Raw genomic sequence first — 22181 nt, 5'->3', positions numbered from 1 at the left:
GCACATGGTTAACTCTATTTCTACTACTTGCCCCAGAATGGGAAGCTGGAACAAACAAATACTACAAGGTACTCACCTGGAACATAGCAGATGTAAGAAAAAACAGATGACTCAAGGTGGCGAGATATATTAAGGGAGTACAATATGGGTGGGCTTCAAGACACTTTGGAAATTGATAATACCCTATGGATGGATGGCTATACAACTTATTCGGAGCCCACACGGCCTTCCGCAGCGGTTAGAGCAAATGGCGGTTTGGCAACCCTAATTTCCTTAAATGTCTTAGGTAACCATTGCAAATTTGATTCTGGGTCCTGTAGTTGTCTTGTGGTCCAGATTACGGCTAATAATGCGCCTAAAGTACTTGTTAAACTTTTATAAATCATTTGAAAGAACCTCTGTGAATTAACATTCATGGAGTTTGAATCGCTTTCTAGACTCATACAGGGAAAAGCAAACTACACCTTATTTGGTTATTATTTTGGGAGATTTTAATATACATACACACTTCAAGGAGAATGGGGGGACAAGGAGCAGATAAGTAGGAGAGGGAAAAGGTCCTGTACCGATGCTCCTGAAATTAATACACGTGCAAAGTAAGGTAACAGTTCCTAAAGAAATATATATGCCAGTATGGTCTACTATGCAAGAAGAAAGGAAATGGAGGGATGACGAAGGGTGTCAGGGAAGGTTCGGGAGTGGTAGTGTAATGGAGACTAGAAACTCCTGGATGGTACTAGAAGTGCCCTCACACACCCTTGCGGGTGCAAAGCATCATCATCGGGCGGTGCTCCTCGTGGGGGTGGCGCTGCAGTCCCTCACGGGCCCTCGGAAGGGCTCTCTATCGGAGTTCTTTTGGTGGAGTCGCCGTAGTTGTGCGTGTGGGTGTGTGGGGAAGGGGGGTGTGGTGGTGAAGCTAAAAAGACCTAATGGTGCCCTAACTATTTATTGGTGGGTCCAAGAGGTCTGCTAAAAATAACGGGGAATGATGTTATATAAACATTCTGAGTGGGGAAGAAAAAGGATGTAAATACGTCCCACTGCTCTCGACCCGTAAGAGTGAGGGTTTAAAGTGAGAGAGAGGGGGTACCCCTCTCTCTCACTTTAAACCCTCACTCTTACGGGTCGAGAGCAGTGGGACGTATTTACATCCTTTTTCTTCCCCACTCAGAATGTTTATATAACATCATTCCCCGTTATTTTTAGCAGACCTCTTGGACCCACCAATAAATAGTTAGGGCACCATTAGGTCTTTTTAGCTTCACCACCACACCCCCCTTCCCCACACACCCACACGCACAACTACGGCGACTCCACCAAAAGAACTCCGATAGAGAGCCCTTCCGAGGGCCCGTGAGGGACTGCAGCGCCACCCCCACGAGGAGCACCGCCCGATGATGATGCTTTGCACCCGCAAGGGTGTGTGAGGGCACTTCTAGTACCATCCAGGAGTTTCTAGTCTCCATTACACTACCACTCTCGAACCTTGCCTGACACCCTTCGTCATCCCTCCATTTCCTCTCTTCTTGCATAGTAGACCATACTGGCATATATATTTCTTTTGGAACTGTTACCTTACTTTGCACGTGAGATTTTAATATACACCTGTAAACAAGGAACTGTCATGTCACTGACCATCTTGGCCCAAGTGTTAAATCAGAGATATTTCGAACATATGCAACAAGGTGGGTTTTTAAAGGACACTTTAGCGGAATGCAGCCCATCATACCCTAATTCCAAGACTGACGAGGTAGGTTTCCCCTCCTTTAAGGGAAAGGGTGTGAATTCCACAATTGATTACATCTTCATCAACACAGCCTTGTTACCCCTGATAATAGTCTATGCTGCCCAAAGGTCACACTTCAGTGATCATAGTTCCTATACATCTCGTTAGTGGGGGGCATTAGGGACACCCTCAAAATGGGGAAGATCGTTACAGTCCCAAACCTAAAAAGCAAAGGATCAAGGCTGCAGACTTAAATGGTTTAAGTTAGTCCCGGATCATTTTATAAATGATCTATTAGATACCGTTGAGAATGAGATTGATCTCTGCCTAGATGGAACGAATAGGGAAGCAGAAATTCGTATAGCCTATGATAGGATCTGCTAACAGGTGGCCAGAGCTCTCATATCCTAACAGGGAATTCACAAATAGAGGAGAGAGGTGGTTTGATCATAACTGTACAGTTGCCCACCAAAAGCTAATCTCTGCATTAAAGCAAAAACCCAAAGACAAATCTTTAATAGCTGTACTTAAGAAAACGTACAAGCAGGTCATACGCACACGTAAAACGGAAATCAAACAGGATGCCTGAAACAATTTATTGTCCGTGGACGTCATCAAGAATAGTGCCAAGTTCTGGGAAATTGTTAATAAACCATTCTTCTCTGGCGTCAGTGGTAGTACATTGGACTATTATATACCAGAGGAGCAGTGGTTTAGCCATTTTAAACATATATGGTGACCAGAATGATCAGGGAGTCTTAGGCACACGGTCCACGGCCTAGGCTTACAGTCTGGCTTTCACGGAAAAGGAAGTAGCCTTGGATATTACACAAATGACAAAGCTCCCGGACGGCGTTCCGGCTGACCTTTAAGCTAAACGTGACATTATGGTCCAAAACACTATCACATGTATTTAATATGGCTTGTCGGAAGGGTCTGCCGAGATTCTGGTCCCAGTCAATTATTGTCCCAGTCTTTAAAAAAGGGCAGGGAGGAGGCCCACGATGTTACAGGCCAATATCGCCAATTGACTCAACAGTTAGTGTCCTCAGTAAACTGACAGACTGGCTTGATGAATGTAATGTACTACCAAGCCTGCAATACGGTTTTAGGAAAGTTAGGGGTACTATGGACCAGTGCCTCAACCTGCACTTGTTAGCAGGCAAACACACCATTGCCAAGAAAGGGACACTACACCTGGCCTTTATGGATCTGTCCTCAGCCTTTGACCGAGTAAACCGATCCAAATTATGGGTATTACTACTTGAACTAGGCACGGATCGGAACATTGTAAATTTTTTGTCCGCTCTGCATAGGGACCTCACTGCCACAGAAAGATTTGACCAAAAGAGCAGTCACACGCAGGGAATACATATTAGAGGAGTTACAAGTACGCATTTTAGCTCCCCTATTGTTCACCCTATATAGTAATAATTTAGAATCCATTCTGGGTGCAGCCAGGAAAAATATTACTTTAGTGGGGGAGCAGCTGATAACAGCGCTTTTATATGCAGATGATGCCGCCTTATTAGCACGAACAGCAGTCGGGCTACAGGTTCTCCTAAGTGCCTTTGCATATTGTATGAGATCGCTGGATTTAAATGTCAATTTATCTAAATCTCACACAAGGATTATGGGCTTTAGACCTGGAAAACCCAAATACTGTGAAGGAAACAAAATATCTAGGGTAACTACATTTTTGTACTTCAGTGTTTCTAAGCGATGATAGGGGTACATTGGCACCGCAAATCTAACGCTATGGCAAGATAAAGTAGCGGTTCTTGTTTTCGCACGTACGTTATGGGCAAAGCCAGTGCAAGCTATGTTAAAAATATGTAGAGCTAAATGTATTGCTATCTCAAATTACGGCTCGGAAATCTGGGGATAAAAGGAAGTTAAGGATTTCCCAAATGTGGAAAATACATTTTTGAGAAATCTGCTATCAGTTCCACAATCAACACCTTCCTATATTATTATTCACCAGGAAACTGACAACGGTTTTGTCAGATTTCATCGGAATGGCCCCCTTACTTAAATGGATAATGACCTGGACCAATCCTGAATTAGAAATGAAACGTGAGATCTTGCTTAATTTGCTAGCTATGGACAGAGCAAGTAGTAATCCCTGGTTGAGCTACGTCAAAAGGTAACCCAAAGCACTTAGGACGTCCGGAGCTGTTTAATTCACCAAATAAGTAATTGAAGTAAGAATTATCTTGGGCCAAGAAATCCTATTTATATACGATACGTACTGAGAGGCCAGAGAGTTAATGAAACCAACGGTACGAGCCCACCAACTACTGAAAACAAACCTCGCAATAGAACCATATTTAGACGTAGTGACTGAGCCCCACCATCGCTTCCTTTTAATAATATTTAGATTGAACTATTTGCACTTTTAATTGGCAGAGCTCCAGGGATGGAGAATGGTGGAGGATTTGGGACCCTGCTCCTGTGATAACTAAGTGCAAAGTGTCTTGGGTAGAAAATGTATGTTCTGCTAGCATTTGCACGTTAGTAAACGTTTTAGATTACCTATTTTAAAGGGTAAAAGCTTCATACAGGTAAGGACTGCACTAGTATATTTGCAGATGCTGAATAATGTTTGAGAAACTCAATATTGCTAGTTTCTTGGTTGTGGCAGAGAAAGAAGAAAAAACAAGCATTGAAAATGCAATAGGTCTCGCCTTAGATTAAGTTAGACATTTGCTTTGCTAATGGAACTGTATAGCAAAGCAAATGGCTTTAACTTAATGAAAGGCGAGACCTATCACATTTTTAAAGACTAAGAAGGGGAGGATTCGTCATAAATACAGGCTTAACATCTTGTAATAGTAGTCCTTCATTTATAATGAAGGAATTTCACAAGTCCAGGAATGCAATTAAAAGCAGAACGTGATAGGATCCTCATGCCAGGATGGCACAACAAACCTCTCTGAACTATCCCTGTGTCCAGTTACTATAGAACTGTGTGACACCCTTTGTACAACCCTCTGTGTAATTTGCTGTTAATCATCTGTCTCATAATGCACACACCCATTTGCCTTTGGCATGTACATAATAGTGCTCCCCTGACTCTAAACACTCATTGCTCACCTCGGGCACAACATCTAATGCTACCCGAATGTACAGTATCGAGCTCTCCCATAAAGCACATTAGCCAAAGCTCCCTTGAAGACAGGGGTGAAGACTTTCTAAGGCAAAATACACAAGCCACAGACATAAAAGAAATACTGCGCAAGAATTAGGAGACACTGTGTCCTGGGGATTAAAAAAAGGATCAGAGAATAGAGTTGCCAGGGGGTACAAGGTCTTGAATATATGCAGATTATTTTTTAAATGAATCAGGCACCGGGCAGATAACGCTGTCACACAACCATTCCCCTCACATACAGCCATTACATGCAAACCTTACCATAGCCCCCACTCCCCCACATACACGCAAAGCCATCAAGCACATAGATATTGCATGTCTAAGCCCCTGACTTTGGAGCTAGTGAACCAGGGTTGAGTCCCGGCGCCTGGTCAACATCTTGTGATTCCAGGCAAAGCACTTAATCTCCCTTTTATCTTATGCACCACTAGCAAACCGTCTGACCGCGGTCCTGAAGTGGACCATAAGAAGTGTGTGCGTTTCCACCACACACAACAGAGCTTGTGCGTTCCAGTATACAGTGAGCTCTGTCGGAACTGCTAAAGGGATGAAACTCGCTCAAGTGCGGTGCTGTGGAGGGGGGGGGGGGGGGGGGGGGGTGTGAACAGCTGTGCGGTGGGTGTAGGTGGCTTGTCAACCTCTGACAACTCAGCGCTGTGAAGAGAGTAAGCACACAGAGGTCACGCAGCGGAGGAGGGTAGGGAAGGGTCACCAGAGTGGCTGCTCAAGCACTGGGAGTAGGACGTGTGGGCGGGCATTGGAAGCAGGCATGTCTGTGTGGGATGAGCCGGCCTCGTCCTTGCCCAGGGTTTGGTAGCTCTTATGCAGAGGGTGGTGGTGGGTTGAACTTACCACCTTCACCACAAAAGTGTGGTAATAGCAGCAACCTCCTTTCACAGCAGCAGTGTTTGTGAAAAGGGAGATATGTGCCCCTACCACAAAAGTGTGTGTGAAAACAGAAGGGACCATCCGCCATTGCCAAGGCAGAGTGCGCGAGAGGAGCGTGGGAGCATTCTTCCACTAAAACACAGAGGCGAGAGGGGGAGAACGGCACCGCCACACTGAAGTCCACTCAACAGCCAGCGACAGACCGATGACAGCTGACTGGCGCATGCTCTAGGCGTGAAGCCAGCGTGGTTGCAGGACGCCTGGTGCATGCTCCTGCACGGCTCTCGTGAAGACATTTCTTATCAGCTTGTTAAATGAACAAGCTGATAAATGGCTTCACGACAGACGCAAACGAGGCGAGCCAGTCCGGCTCGGGGAGAAAGGGTGTCCACATAAAACCCTCATTTCCAATGGCAGGCCACCGTTTAGCATAAACAGTGACACAGGCCAATGGAAATGAGGGGCGGGGCTTAAAGCCCTCTTCTGAAAGCCCTCTTACAAATTCTCTCGCGGAGGTGGAGCAGGGCTCTGCCCTGCAACGAGAGACCTAAAAAAAGGGGGGCCCCATGATTTGACATTAACTTTTATTTTTACTCACAATGAATTGAATGTTGATCGGGTTGATCACTATGCCCAAGAGTATTTTATTTTAGTAAAGTTCTGAAATTAGATTTTCTACTAGATTGTAAGGACAATGCAGGTTAAGTTTAATTGCCGTTTTAATAATTAATTTTTGTAGCATGCTTTTATGGTTTTAAATTAACCTTATAAAGTGATTATGACTGACTATGTTCAAAGTGACACTAACCACAGGAGCTCATGATACTGCTCAACATTCTTGCCCTCCCATTTCACCCCTTCCCCATCAAAATATGCACCTCTCCATTAATATTCACTTTTTACTTCTTATTCGCACCGGTTGTATAGCTATTATATTTGCCCGATATGAAAGGGGGGGGGGGGCTATTTGGTCTACTACAGTGGTGAATTGCTAATTCAACCCAAGAAATATTTCAAAAATAACAAAAATAGACTAGTCACAGCGGTTGAAGTTGCAACGTATTATTGCTTTTAAAAAAAAAAAAAAAAAAAAAACTAAAACTACTTGTCGCTTTCCTCACAGTTTCAGTACCAAATGTAATACTCAACAGTGCATTTGGTACTGTCCAGTGCACCATAAAGAGTTCAAATACTTAAGATTTTGCATGTTCCAGATTTGTGCATTTGATTTAGACTGTTAAGGAAGATCTTAATCTTCAAGCTGTTGACTGAACAACATAACAGATGATTCGGAGGTTAAGCTTATCCGGTATGTTTGACCAAAACCTGCTTAAAGATTAATGTGGTGAGGTAATTCACAGATTACGGCGCATCACTCGTTTTACACCACATTTTTATCTAAGATTAGCGTGAGGGGCCTGAAATTAAATCCAGTTTTTCCATGACTTTGGAATCTAATATGGCTATTTTCAGTAAATGTTTTTAAAACCGCTATTAAGTTTTGATCATCCAAGTGTGGAGATATTCGACCATTACTGATTTCTCAAAATCCCATTTCAGCATGTAAAGTTGGATTTTAAAAAATCATTTCCAAAGCATGAGCGCACACATTAATTTTTCATGTTTACTTAACATGCAGATTGTCTTGGGTACTTGTGACAAGATTATAAGTTTTGCCATCTCCGTAACACACAGTATCCAAACAAATATCAGTTATTAAATAAAACAAGTACTTCACCTTCACAAGAGACAGGTTCTTCTTGCGGCCGGTCACAAGGTGTAGCTGTTAACAAAACAAAAAAAAGTCTACAGTAAATTATAGGACTGAAACCACAAACCTATATTAGATTCTGTGGCTCGCTTAGGTTGCAAACAAGATGCTGACAAACCCTGCATCTGTGTAAATACAACTCATTCATATCAGTTTGGTTTGCGTGATGAATAGATCACCAACATTTCATTAGATTATATAGTTCTGAATACCTAGCGCTTATTCAGAGACTCAAGATGGATAGTAGGTAATCTGTTGGAAGGGAACGGTACCAGACACCAAATATTGCAAACACAACACAAACATAAAACCCAAACTGAATATTTGCTTGATTTTAGAAATGCTGCCATCTACGCTTAATTTTCACTTATTTTTTGTTATTATAAAGCCATAAAACATTGTAAGAGCAATTGCAAAATATTAGATTTAAACTAGAATGTAGATAGTTGATATACTGCTAATTGTAGCCCTCATGGTCATAAAACTTGGGTACTCTCTTCAATATTCTGCAATTATATTCAAAATATGCCCCACTTGCTTTTCTTTACTACTAAGTACAAGCTGTGAATCTAAAAACAGCAGTTTGACAGCAACCTAAAAAATATTTCATCAACATTTTGGTAATAAATTCAGCTATGGGCATTTCAAAAACAATTATGAACAGGATATGGTTTACTAATGGATTGCAGAGAATACCCAACAAGCATTTTCAATGCAATAGGTTTTACATTTGCCAGAGTTTGAGCTATTGGCATTGTATACAAAAATGCCTTTTATTATGTTTTTTGAAAACTTGCAAACAGCGCGCAAACGCGCACTTTGTACTTCTAGTCCCTGCTTACGAGAAGCAAGACTGGCAGTAAAAGAGGCAGAATTACTACCAGCCTTGCTTCTCGTACGCAATGACTAGAAGGGCAAAGTGCATAGAAACAAGCAAGACTTGGCACAGGTAGAAAAAAAAAAAAAAAAAAAAAAAAAAACAGGCTTTAAAATGTATAATTTTACAAGCAAAACCAGTTGGGAAAGCATTTGCAGTTGTTACAGGTTTGTACTGGTTCTTAAAATAGTTTAAAATACATAGAAATTGCTTTTGCATTACTTTTGAATTACATAGACTACTCTGGGTAATATGCCTAGATAGCACACCGTGGATCCCACAATACATAGGTAAGACAGACACTTTTTGGTTTAAAGCAGTTACTTTCCTTCCATACAAAAACAGTTCAACATTTTTTAGGAACATAAACTCATAACATTAGTTCCTATTGGGAAAAGAAGGTTATTGGTTTGCAGGTAAGTAAACGACCTGAAAGAGTAGTTTCTGGGGGTTAGAACAAAGGTCCAGTTAGGCACTCAAATTGCACCACCGGTGTCACTAGGGTGGCAGGGTGCAAAGTGCAGAGGCCAATGTTAACCAATGGGGCTAAGGGGTGCTTCGGTCAACAGCTGCTTCAGAGCAGGCCATTCAGGTGTGTGAGCAAAGCTCCTGAGGTTAGGCTCAGCTCAGCAGGGCCAAAAAAAAAAAAAAAAGCAGCATAGGAGTTACACCACCAGCGGCACAGGCGGCCAGATGCAGAATGCCAAGGCTACGTTGGAAGCCCTGTGGTTTGCAATGGCGATTTCTGGTTTGAAGAAAAAGCTGCAGGTTTGGGCAAAGAGGTTTCCTGAAGGCGACCATCGGCAGGAGAGCTAAGTTGGGTTCCTGAGTGATGCATGGACACCGTCGGTTGGGCCATTCTAGGCTGTGGGGGGTTGGGTGCAAGGATGTCTTTTGGCATCAGATCTTCTGATCGGCTCCCGTCGTGGTCCAAGGGGACCCTTCAGGCATCCGCTAGAAGCCAGAGGTAGGTCAGGGATCACCAGACCCCAGGTAAAGATCTCTGGGGAGATCATGGTGTTGGGCCTCTCAAACTCAGGCCGTGTCGGGTGCAGAGTGAAGCAGAACCGCTAAGCCACCCGTGTCCGGGTTCTTGGAGTCTTTGTTGAGCAAATCTGGTGCTCCGTAGAGACAGAGTATTGCAGACTAGTGCAGAGCAGGTCCTCCAGATTCTGTGGGGAGGCTGGACATGCCGGTATTTCCCCTGCTGACAGGTCAGTCGGAACAGGCCGGTAGGGCTAGGGCCAAAGCACTTGGTGTCCACTTTTGTTGTGGAGGCGGCCGGTTGGGGGAGGGGGGGGGGGCGGTGGTTGGCACGGTTCGTTATTTAGCACAAACTAGACCCAAAGGTATCAGAGAGCTTTACATGAGGACCAGTTGTGTTTTTTCTTGTTATGCACAGGGAGATTAAGGGATTTGCCCAGAATCACAGGATGTAGAGCATTCCTGCCAAGACTAACCCAGTTCACCAGCTCCGAAGTCCCACACTGGTATCAGTGTGGGTTTAATGTGCTGAGAAGTTTGCTACCAAGCTTCCCAGGTTTCAGTAGCACCATTATGGAGGTGTAGAGTTCGTAATGACCAACTCCCACACCATAGATCTTCACTGCACTTACGTCTAAGAATAGACAAACACTGTAGGGGTATAGTGCTCATGCATCTGTACCCTCGCCTGTGGTCTAGTACACCCTGCTAGAGGGGTGGCTTACCCAGGCCAGTGGATTGCACGCAGGCATGGAACACATGGGTGTGTGCCATGTCGACTTCACAATTCTCTGCACCAAAACACGAAGCCTGCAATGTGGGTGTTAAGGTGCAAGGCCTCCAAGGATGGCACAACAGGTGCTACAGCAAGAGAACACATGTACACCCCTTGGAGAGCTAATTAAGCAAACACTGGCAAAGCAAAAGGCATCGCCTTTGAAACATACTGGCTTTGTTAATGTTTGCTTTTTAGCCATGCACTACAGCGTTTCTGAATTTGTGCTGTATTGCTAAATGAGGGGGAAAAAAAGCCTATAATGCTGCTTGGTCACGTCATTTAGCCGGTCAGCGCACCAACAACAAGCATTGGCATAGCCAACAGGTCTCACCGGGAAGGGGGGGGGGGGGGGGGTGAGTAGTGAAACAGAGGGGAACAGATAGTGTGTGTTACGAATAGAGTGACCACGGGAGGGATAAAAAGAAATAGAGGATGAGTGCCTGGGCGATGGCTAGACAGAGAGAGATGGCAGAAGACTAGATACAGAGATCAAAAAAAAAAAAAAACAGTTTAAAAAAGGCGCAGCAAAGACACGAGGGGAAAATGGTGAGAAGGACAGCGGAAATAGAAACAGATAAGAAGAGAAAGTGTGACTGAGGAAGTGCGAAAGGGAGAGAAATTAATATATAGGAAAGGGGAAGGGAGTAAAAAAAATAAAAAAATATGAAAAATAGTACCCATAATTCGGCTGAAAGCCTTGTGGCCCTTCAGACGCAATACAACCTTCCCATAGGCGCGTCTTAATCCCACTGTGCTACACAAGTAAATGGATATAGTGTGAGGGGAGCATGATGTGCAGCAGAGAAATGACATACCACCCCCGGTCCCAGCTGAACCGGTCTGTGCCATTGTAAGGTCCCCCCCCCCCCATTACATTGTAAAACACATACACCAGCCGCAGGCAGCTGTACGCAGAGCACTGGTTTCACCAGGTAAAGCGGCGGTGGGAGACTTACTGGGTAAGATGCAGTTGACAGCCCCCCTTGCTACCAGTGAACGTGTTCTTCCCCCAACAAACGGCCATGTGTGGGAAAACGTTACCAGGGGAAGTGGGGGCGTAAGAGGGGCTGGGAGGTGGAGTACGCAGGGCAGTAGAGATCCTTCAACAAATTAAACTACTCTCCCTAACTATCAGGACTCTCATTAGCGTGCTCACCCCGGCACCACTGCAACAGCGCCCACAAGCAAACAACGCTCGGGGGAGACCAGCACTGCAGACGTGTGAATACAGACACTTACTGTCTATACCAACAGTCGGCCCGCAGCCTGTGCGTACCCCACTATGGCTATCCTTTTTTAGGTCGAGCCCAGCGCGCATGCTCTGCGAGACTTTATGCAAGGGCTTCAAAAATCTGACAACACGCTTGCGCCTTTGTCACGGGCTATTGGGCTTTGCGTGCGTCTTTCTAAGAAAGACAGCACGCAATTGGGCAAAGGCAGGTGCATGTCCCGCCTTTGCTCCGCCCGCGGCCTAATGCTTGCGGTTACCCTCACGGGCGCCATCTGTTTTGAATTATCGTGCCCTGCGCGATAATGCAAAACAGTTGGCTCACTGTGGCGCGCGCGCACCACATGCGTGCTTGTTTAGTGTGGGTCGCTTAAATGTCCAGGCGTAATTGTTAATGTGTCTTTGTTTACATTCTGTCAAGCCGGAAGTTACGTATTGGATACGTGCCAGGCGGCTTGTCAAAAAGTTGACTAGGCAAGCAACCTGAGGGCTGTGCGGGACAAGCATAAGCTGAAGACATTGCCCGCAGTCCGAGTCACACAGTGGGTGTAAGGTCAGGGCCGGCTCCCTATAATCAACACACATGCAGATGCCGGTTATAGTTGCACCCGAAAAGAGTCCCCGCCCTTCGCGCAGTTTCATCCCACTTCTCACAAAAAGCCAGGAACCACCAACTCGGTTCGGACGCTTTCCCTTGTCGATATCGGCCTACGTGCGGCTGCTGCCCGCATATCTGAGTCTGGCCACATCCCGAAAAGGCTACGATCCAACCCTTCCACCGAGCAGGTCACGTCACAGCGAGTGCACGGAGCTAGACAGAGGACTGGTGGGTTGGATGCAGTCGTTATATTGGACCGTGCCTTTCTTTCCTCAAATTTACAATGGTTTGTCAATTGCTGAACCGATATGATAAGCAGGCATCCTAAAACCAAATTAAGAAAGACGTTTGTGACATGTATATAGTATTTACATATTTTCGGAAGTGATCTCGTATTTTGTTTTTAAAAAAATGATCAGATGCCTGGTGTACGACCGTAACCATTCTTCTGCGTAAAATCATATCTGCGAAAAACGTTTCAAAATGTGTCCATTGATTCACGTGCTAAAACAAAACCTTAGACCACAGCAACTTCAGCATCGGACATTGGATAAATGGTGTCACTTTAGCTCTCTTTCGATAATTGCGAGTTATGACGGGGAAGCGAATGGATTCGCCTTCACAGAGCACCAGTGGCTTAGTCTGGGTAGTAATCTACAGCGACCTCAATTTATAGATGGGAAGCTCAGTGTTCGCACCGGTCAAGGCTCGAGGAGCGGTCATAGCAACCACATCAGCTGTTAGTTTCCTTTATGTTTAAGCATTGCATGGGAGTGCATGTCTTTTAAGCAGTCTCCCCGGTCTCTCTCTCTCTGTCACCCATGTGCTTCTGCCTGACCCACTCCCTGTAGCGCTCGTTCTTGTGCTTCACCATTGCTGGCCTGAGTCGGCATACAAGCATGCTCCTCCTCTCTCCCAGTCAGTGCTTCCCCCCCCCCCCACCTGTGCCCTCCATGTTGCTACTTTCAAACCCTGTGGTGCTTCTGTCCAAACTCCCCCATGTCGCTTCCACGCCACTATCAGCACTTCTCTATGTTGCTTCCACCTCCTGTTGATTCTGCTATTTTAAAAACAAGCATTGGCATAGCCAATAGGTCTCGCCTTTGGGATCTTATAAGTGTTTAGCCATGCAACAGTTGATGTTGCACCAAGGATATTGTGCTGCACAAGTAAATACTTATAAGGTCCCAAAACCGAGACCTATTAGCTATGCAAATGCTTGTTAATTGAACCTGGCGTCTAGCACCTCTGGTCTCTGGTATCGGGTAAATACAGGGAGATCGTCATGCCCCCCGCTGAGGCTAGGCACAGGGTCCTCTGGACCGGATCGACCGCTCTGCCAACCTAGCCCTACCCCTTCCACACCAGTGCGCGGCCTCACTCCTATGTGGTCTCCTCCCCCCACCAAAGAGCTGGACCCACTCTTCCAAGAAACTAACAACCTCAGAGTAACGCTTTAAGTAATCCGCCGATACCTATTCTACCGTACCTAGAGCGACCAGCTAAATCTGCCAGGCCAATTTTGCCCCATATACCGAGCCAATTTATATCCTGCTAACGAATTGTAACAGGGAGATTATATTTAGGATGACCAGAATTCCAAAGCAAACCAGCATTGGCATAGCCAATAGGTCTCGCCTTTGAAGCCTTATAAGTGTTTAGTTACCCAGCACTATATCCTGGGTGCAACAACATCAAGTGTTGCATGGCTAAACACTTCTAAGATCCCAAGGGCAAGACCTATTGGCTATGCCAATGCTTGTTTTTGTGACTACGCAAATAGATTTAACATCTCTGGTAGTGTACAAAGTGAACAAAGCATTTTTAGCGGTGGCAACGCCCCCCCCTGGGGCATCGATCCTGCCCCCACAGAGGGGGATGGCAGCGGAAGAGTTTCCGCTGCCACCCCCGAGACCCCCACGCTTCCCCATGACGTCAGCGCGCACAGCGCACGCCGACGTCATCAGGAAGCGCTGGGACGCCTGGAAGCCATTTGCTTCCAGGCGTCCCAGGGAGGAGAAGGTAAGTTTCGCTGGCTGGTGGGGCCGCGGGGGTGATTTTCATAGTGATTGAGGCATCGGGGTGAGGAAAGAGTATTTCCTCTCCCCTGATGTCTCAATACAGTGCCTTCCTGCAGCACGATCGCGCACAGCGTCGCAATCGTGCTGCAGGAATGCCACCACTAGGCACCAGGGATGCTTTGTTTAAAAGGAAGCAACCCCTTGGGCAAGGGTCGCTTCCTGGGCCCTTATTTTTTTTGTAAGACTTCCCTGCCCCCTCTGGGGGCAGATCGGTTTCATTTGGTTGCCGTATCCGCTCCCAGGGGGGTCAGAAAAGCCCACTAGACGCCAGGGATGTGTTTGTTGTAGGAAGCGACCCCTTGGGCAAGGGTCGCTTCCTGGGCCCCCATTTTTTTTGTAAGACTTTTCTGCCCCCTCTGGGGGCAGATCGGTTTCATTTTGTTGCCGTATCCGCTCCCAGGGGGGTCAGAAAAGCCCACTAGACACCAGGGATGTGTTTGTTGGTGTAGGAAGCGACCCCTTGGGCAAGGGTCACTTCCTGGGCCCCCCATTTGTTTTGTAAGACTTTTCTGCCCCCCCCGGGGGCAGATCGGTTTCATTTTGTTGCCGTTTCCGCTCCCAGAGGGGGCAGAAAAGCCCACTAGACACCAGGGATATCTGTTGCGTGAAGGAAGCGACCCCTTGGGCAAGGGTCGCTTCCTGGGGGCCCAAATATTTTAATACCTGCGGCAGGCAAGGGCCCAAACATTTTTTTGATAGGCAATGTGGATTTCGCCTCACAACGTTTGTCAAAAAAATGTTTGGGCCCTTGCCTGCCGCGGGTACTTGGGCCTCCCACACAAGTGAGGCACCATTTTTACCGGGAGACCTGGGGGAACGCTGGGCGGTGGTAAATTTGTGTGAGCCCGGTGATGCCACAACTTTCCCACACCAAAATGTGTGAAAAAAGTGATTTTTTCAGCTAAAATTGAGGTTTGCAGGGGATTCTGGGTAAGGACACGTTGGGGGATCCACGCAAGCCATACCTCCCTGGAAGCCGCCGGGTGTCAAGATTTCAGAAATATGTGGGTTTGGTAGGTTTCCCTATGTGCCGGCAGAACTAGAGTTCAAAAACTACAGCTAGGCACTTTGCCAAAAAAGGGTCATTTTTCACTGCAAAATTGAGGTGTGACCACGTTGCGTTATACGCCGTTTCCTGTCGAGGGCACTAGGCCGACCCGCACAAGTGAGGTACCATTTTTCTCGTAGGACTTTGGGGAACGCGGGGTGGGTGGAAATTTGGGGATCCATGCAGGTTCCAGAACTTTCCATCCCAGAAATGTGGGGAAAATGTGTTTGTCAATTTTTTAGGTTTGCAAGGGATTCTGGGTAACAGATCATGGTGGGAGGCAGTCAAGTCACCCCATCCTGGATTCCCCTGGGTGTCTAGTTTTAAAAAATGTATAGGTTTGCTAGGTTTCCCTAGGTGCCGGCAGAGCTAGGGTTCAAAAACTACAGCTAGACTCCGCAAAAAATGTGTAAATTTTCAGTGTGAAAATGTGGTGTGTTCACCTTAGGTTTTGAGCCACTTCCTGTCGTGGGCACTATGCCTACCCACACAAGTGAGGTACCATACTTAGGGTAGTTCAGATTTGTAAAGCAACTGTTATTACCTATTGATTTTTGATGCATTTCTCCCTTCCAAATGAGACATTGTGTAAAAAAAAAAAAAGTCATTTTGAAAAATGACCAATAATTGTCATGCAAGTATGAGTATTCCGATTTGGAAAATGTGCAAATATGCACTGTTTCTAAACTCTGTAATTTGTTCCCATTTCAGAAATACATAGGCGTCTTTCATACCAATTTTTCCATGTATACATTCACACTATAATTGCTATATACCCGAAACAAAAAAAAAAAAAAATACAAAATGCTGCTCAGTTTTTTACTCTGGGTTCGTTGGGCTCTTGGTGAACCTACAAGTCCTATATATTCCTATATATGTCCTATATATAGGAAGGTCCAGCGGATGTAATGGTACATTGCTTTCTAAGATATGTCATAATTAGAACAAGTTACAGGTGAAAACGTTGACACAAAAGGCTGCTTTTTTCAACTAATTTTTAATTTTTCCTATATTTAACTGTTAGTTTCTATAAAGAAACCTTGATGGATCTACATAAATGACCCCTTGCTGAATTCAGAATTTTGTCTACTTTTCAAAAATGTATAGCTTTCCGAGATCCATTATTGCTTTTCTACCCATTTCTACCATTATCTGGAAGGAGGTTGAAAGCACAAAAAATTGCTAAAATAGTGTATGTCCCAGAAAAATGGCAAAACTGTAAAAAAACAAAAAAAAAAAGTTGGATTTGACAAAAATCGTCATTCCCTAAAAGCTGGAGAAATGGTGATTCCAGCCCCAAAAACCCTTTTTTGATATCATTTGCAGAGAAAAACCCAGACGCTTTAATTTGCAGCCACTTTTCCCCCAAAAATGTTTTTGCTGTATTTTGACTAATTTCTGAGAACCCTCTAGGAGAACCCACAAACCCTGGGTACCTTAAGAATCCGCATGATGTTGGAATAAAAGGACGCAAATTTGGCGTGGATACCTACTGCGGTCAAAAAGTTACAGGGCCGTAAGCGCGCACTACCCCAAATAACCCCAAAAAAGGCTTAGCACAGGAGGGGAAAAGGCCAAGCAGCGAAGGGGTTAAGTGGCTTGTCACGACAGAGGTTGTGATATGTCCACTTAAATCAGAGAAGCCCTGCTTTATCATTTGCTTTTCCTCTGGAAGAGCTGCATTGCAACAGCTTTATACATAGGGAGTTTTAGTGATAGCGCAAACTTCGCCCAAGGGCATTATAGCGCATTGCGATAACCATATACTACGTTACCCATTTATTTTGGCACGGGGGGGGGGGGGGGGGGGGTGGATGATGTTTCTCAGAAGCACACGATGTTGCGGATTCGAGCCTGGTTCCTTCCCCGCTTTCTAAGGTCTCGAGCCTTGGCCTTTAAGCCACATCTCCTCCTTTGACTGTTAAGCTACCCACCAATCGAGGAAAAAACGTGATTGATCTACGTTTAGTTGGAACCGAAGTCTAAAGAATAGCTTCGTTGCGGTTATGAAACGTAATCCATATCTTAAAAAAAATCTGTGTTGGTGTAAATTTCGGAAAACCGACTAACAACTCGGTCACCCTTTGATTTTGTTGTTGCTGCTGCTCCTTTAAGGCCCTTTGCTGCCTGTACTTAAAAAGGAGAAAAAAATTCATGCTTTTAGCACCTGAGGGGCAGAGGTTGCATGGTCAACTGCCACCAGGAGGAAGCAACAGAAAACACCTTAAACTATTTTGTGATTTTGCTTAAAAAGCTTCTAAAGTGTTTTGCCCAACAACAAAGTCTGTTTATGAACTGTAAAACAGCTTTGAAGAAATAGCTTCAACTTGTGGATTAGAGTGCTCGCAAGGTAGCGATCGCTTTAACAAAGGAAAAAAAGGTTTAGTGAAATATAAACACTAGCTCAGAGTAAGTTTACCTGCTCTATGTATAAGGTGAAGCTTGTGGTAAGGGTATGTAGATCGTAGCACCAAGAAAAAAAAAAAAAGGCCAGCCAGCCCCCCACCGCCAGCAGCTGCGGAATTCTAAAAGCACGCGAGCGCTACAGCGAGCGGTTTTCAATTATCGCGCCCACGTCTGGGCACGATAATTCAAAACAGATTCCGCCCGTGCAGGTAACCGCAAGCAATAGGCCGTGGGCGGAGCAAAGGCAGGACATGCACCAGCCTTTGCCCAATAGCATGCTGTCTTGCTTAGAAAGACGCACGCAAAGCCCAATAGGCTGTGCGAAAAACAAAAAACACACGCACTAGCGTGTGGTGAGCTTTCTGAAGCTCCTTACTAAAAGTCTCGCAACCAGCGCGTGCGCGCTGCTCTAGGCTCGCCCTAAACAAGCATTTGCAATGCATTAGGTCTCGGATTTACACGAGTTTGAGCTATTGGCATTGTGAATGACTATGCCTTTTATTTAGAAATTCATTACAAAAAGAACATGGGTATGCTAAATGACCTGCACATCCATTTAAATAAGTAGTCTGACTTGTATAGTAAAGAGCATGTAATGCGGGTGCTCCTAGGAGGTCTATATACCTACCCACCAAGGTATAAAGATGCTGAGATTCAAAGAAATCTATAGCTGAGATTCAAAGAAATCTATAGCAAAATACAATCAAATACATCTGGGCACACCAAAACACTGCATCTATAATCCAAAGCACAGCCGTCACAAAGTGAAAATGCAGATTGATGACACTCAAGCGGAGTATTGATCCTATATGCCACAAATTGACATGTCCTTTTATTTAGATTTTGGTTTTTAAAACAAATAAAAGGCATGGTCATTTACAGTGCCAATAGCTTAAACTCGGGTAAATGCGAGACCTATTGTATTGCAAAAGCTTGTTTTCTCTGGGGCTGCTCCCACCTATGGCTCTTCACCGTCTCGCTCCTGCAAGTCTGAGTTCAGAATGTCTGGCCTTGGGTGAACAGCTGAGGCCTCCCATCCAGTCTGTATCTCCAACTGCTGATGTGACACGAGAGTGTACTTCATGCAACCAGCCCACCAATCCCAGTCAGGGGTGGGGTCCGGTGGGTGGGGGTTGCTGCTAGCTGCCCTGCTAATGCTTTTTCAGGATGACCCCCTTGTATCTGCTTGGTGATGAGGGGCAGTAGGTGTGTGCCCACCCTGTCCTCTGTTTGGAAGTCACACACAGGCCCTCCCGGCTGCACAGGAAAGGTTTAGGGTAATCCCCACGGTCAAAGCTCGCGATAATCTTACAGGCCTCAGGGGATTTTCTGGGAGGGGCCACTCTTGCTGTCCTCACAACAAATGTTCTAAGATCAAAATGAAGCCAGTGGGGTAGAACCATGAAGTCCTGTGAAATAAATCCCATTACAGGGGCAGGGGGCATAGGGGGTGTTGCTGGGGTGCCTTCTCCAGATGTTTTGCAGCCTTGGAGGCTGGGGGTTGCTTAGAAGTGTCTCAGTTGGCACAGCTAATGGTTAGAATATAACAGCGATAACTACGTCATGTTTTCCACACCTACCTGAGTATTATCTTGGTGTTCTAGAAACAGGTACTAGTACTACTCATTATGTATGCATGCATGCATGCATTTATCATATTATTCATGTATCCATGAGGTTTGTATAGCGTGGGCATTGCGGGAGGGATTAGAGCGCTTTACGACAGAAGCAGCATTATAACAGCATCAGAATTAACAATTACACCAGCGATATGTATGGTGTCAAGGCTCCTTACATAATTCAACAGCAGAGTATCAGTCTATGAAGGGCGGGTTGGAAGAAAGGAAATCAATTAAAATGCCTTTAAAAAAAAAAAAAAAAAAGAGAGACTTTCAACTGTTCTCTTTCCGCTTCTTCGAAAGGATGACAGCAGGCCCTGGTTGAACTGGAACCAGAGACATGCAGTTACACACACCGATTCTAACAGGCGCATTTGCCCCCTGAACTATTTTCCCTGTGTTAGAATGTATGTATTCCAGCATATACAGATATCTGCCTCAAGCTCGTACTCGCCCGAGCACTCTTTCTGTGAGGGCTTTGCTTATAAACAAAGTTTTGCTGCAGGTACGGAACGCACGCTGTCATGTGCATGTTATCAAGAGATCACTACAGAGAATGTATGAAGCCTTTGGCCTCAGTTACTAACTCCAGACCCCATACCATTCTGACAATGACACCCTGCTTGTGTTTATTATAAAACACCCTAAATTTCTTGAAAGGTCCTATGTTGCAGACACCATAGTTCGGTGGGTAGAGCCATCAGATCTGTGTGTGGCCTAAAGGGCAGAGGTTTAAATTAGGGTGACGAGATTGTGAGCAGCAAAAACCGGAACAGGGCGCCGAAGATGGTGGGGTTGGGTAGGGTGGGGTAAACAAGAGCCACCCAGCCACACGTGAGTGGGAGGCACCACTTGTAGGGTGTGGATGTGAAGAAGACTCGTCCCTTTGCACGCGAAAGTTAAAGCCACATCAAAAAAGTGCACATTTAAAATACTACTGCAACAAAGTAGAGCATCAAAAAGAACAAGCAGCAGCCCTCAGACAGACACAAAGCATTGGTGTGTGTGGAGGGAGCATGCATGATCCTACCCTGCAGAGTGAGTGTGTTTGTTGTGGTGTTGCACACAGAGCGCGCGGTACCACAGAAGCTTATAGAGAGCATACGCACTGTCCGGCACACAGGGGTTATGCGATGTCCTGCAGACAGAAGCAGCAGAACGACCTACTCAAGACAGAAGTTGCAGGACCTCAGGGCTGCACAGCACTTACTGTAGACTAGGGGCACACTACATACAGCTGAACATCGCCGTCCTTCAGCCTGGGAGGTGCACAGCACCGTCCTTCAGCCTTTGGGGGGGCGAACACCACAAGCTTTAAGACACGGTGTTGCCTTTAAAGCAGGGGGCGAAGGTCTTGCCTGGAACTGGAGCGATGGCCGCCTCAGAGCCTCTCTTTCTCAGAGCTCACATGAAAGACTATTTTTATCGCATCGAGTGTGTGGAACCACGAGGAAGCTCCCCGGCCTCAGTAAAAAAACAGGAGCGGTGTCCATGAAGTGGATGCCGCGAAAATATAAAGTGAGCGCAGTGTCCCTAGCAGGCACAGCGCTTATTAAAGTAATTAAAACAAGGAAGTTAACCGCGGGGCCAAAGTGAAAGTGATCGCGGGGGAAAATGCTACAGGCCGGCCACAGCTTGCAGTGCATGTGCCCGAGTGGTGCGCGCGCAGCAGTAACCACATCATATGGCGCCTCTGCTCAAGTGCGCGCCCGCGCACATGCACTGCAAGCTGTGGCCGGCAGTAGCATTTTTTGAAGCCCTTAAAGTCTCGCCAGACCAGCGCAAGCGCTGGATCAGGCAATACCTAATCAAAAAAAAAAAAAATTTTTAAAAAAAACAACTTTAAAATACCAGTTGCTCGTGTGTAAGCATTGACAGTGGGAAAGTGCAACTGGTTTGCTTAGCTCTCACTCTCCGTTGTGAAAAAGCACCACATGTGTCTGTTCTGGTACCACACACTGTTTAGTGGAGAAAATTACTGGCAATATGTACCAAGATTAGAGTTTGTAAAATGGCCTGGTCACTACTGCTGACCACTGGATAATGTGCGCCCTCTGGATTAGAGTGCTATTTGATATGCCAAGTTATGTATTGCGCTTCAGGTGGTTTCATTGTTATGTACTAGTCGACAACTAGTTTATTTCCAACAGTATTTCTTCGTAGCATGAAGCAATGCCCATAAAAAGCCTGTGCACAATGTCGCTAGTAGTAGTGGTATTCAGACTGTCACTGCTGTGGAAAGCTGAATTAAAACAATGACTGCAGCAGTTTTATTTCAAGCACAGGCCATCAAACCAAAGCCAAGATCATTTCACTTTCTGTGCTATCGTAATTTTGCAAGCATAGCTAGAGGCGGAATAACTGATTGATATATATCAAGGGACAGCATAAAAATCTACAATGTCTCCCTCCCCTCTCAAGATTATCATTCTGCTAAAGTAATTAAAACAGGGGCACCTTGTGTAGATTTGGAGGACGTGACTGTTGGCCATTTGGAATTGGTATTAATTATCGGGAACTGTCAAGCCACACTTGTCAAATGTCTAGTCTATTGTTCAGTGAAAGGACTGGTGACCACCAGCAAGGGCAGATATAGTGAAATTGCACGGCCCTCTAAATTTCCAATCCTCTTCGGCAGTTAGAGGTTTAGGCTTAATGGGACTTTTTTTTAATGAAGCATACAGAATCTGGTCTTCCTTCTTTTAGAAAAAGCCAATTTTAATTTAATCATGAAATGTAAAGCAGAAACTGCTCAAAAAGGCAAACTATTGGCCTGCCAAGTTCGACACGGCTACCACGTGTCAGGGGCATGAAACTTCACCCCCATTACATCAGCATTAGTGACCCTCGGCAAAGTGAGTTTTCATGTGTAAGGCAGACGGTTCCAATTTAAATCGCTCCAATACCTTCGGGTAGAGATCGCACTTCATAAAAATTGCAAAAACAAAAACTGGAAATCTGACAGTACATTAATATATGTACTTACATACAAATCCATACAACAACCATAAAATACAAACGTT

At 45.4% G+C, this 22181-nt stretch overlaps 1 protein-coding gene across 4 annotated transcripts in view; it reads right to left on the bottom strand.

The window, feature by feature from the left end:
- GSPT1 (G1 to S phase transition 1) overlaps nt 1–22181 on the bottom strand; it is a 583971-nt gene that overhangs the window by 516380 nt on the left and 45410 nt on the right. For 2 of the 4 annotated variants that reach the window (XM_085632101.1, XM_085632103.1), the window contains exon 2: nt 7507–7551. The exons of the other annotated variants lie outside the window; for them this stretch is intronic. In XM_085632101.1, the coding sequence (XP_085488227.1) occupies nt 7507–7551 (45 nt within the window). The remainder of the gene's footprint in view (nt 1–7506; nt 7552–22181) is intronic. 4 annotated transcript variants of the gene reach the window in all.

The sequence above is a fragment of the Triturus cristatus genome, chromosome 10, assembly GCF_964204655.1.
Source record: "Triturus cristatus chromosome 10, aTriCri1.1, whole genome shotgun sequence".
Taxonomy (NCBI): Eukaryota; Metazoa; Chordata; class Amphibia; order Caudata; family Salamandridae; genus Triturus; species Triturus cristatus.
The sequence above is the reverse complement of the archived record's forward strand: the minus strand, read 5'-3'. Positions and strand labels throughout refer to the sequence as shown.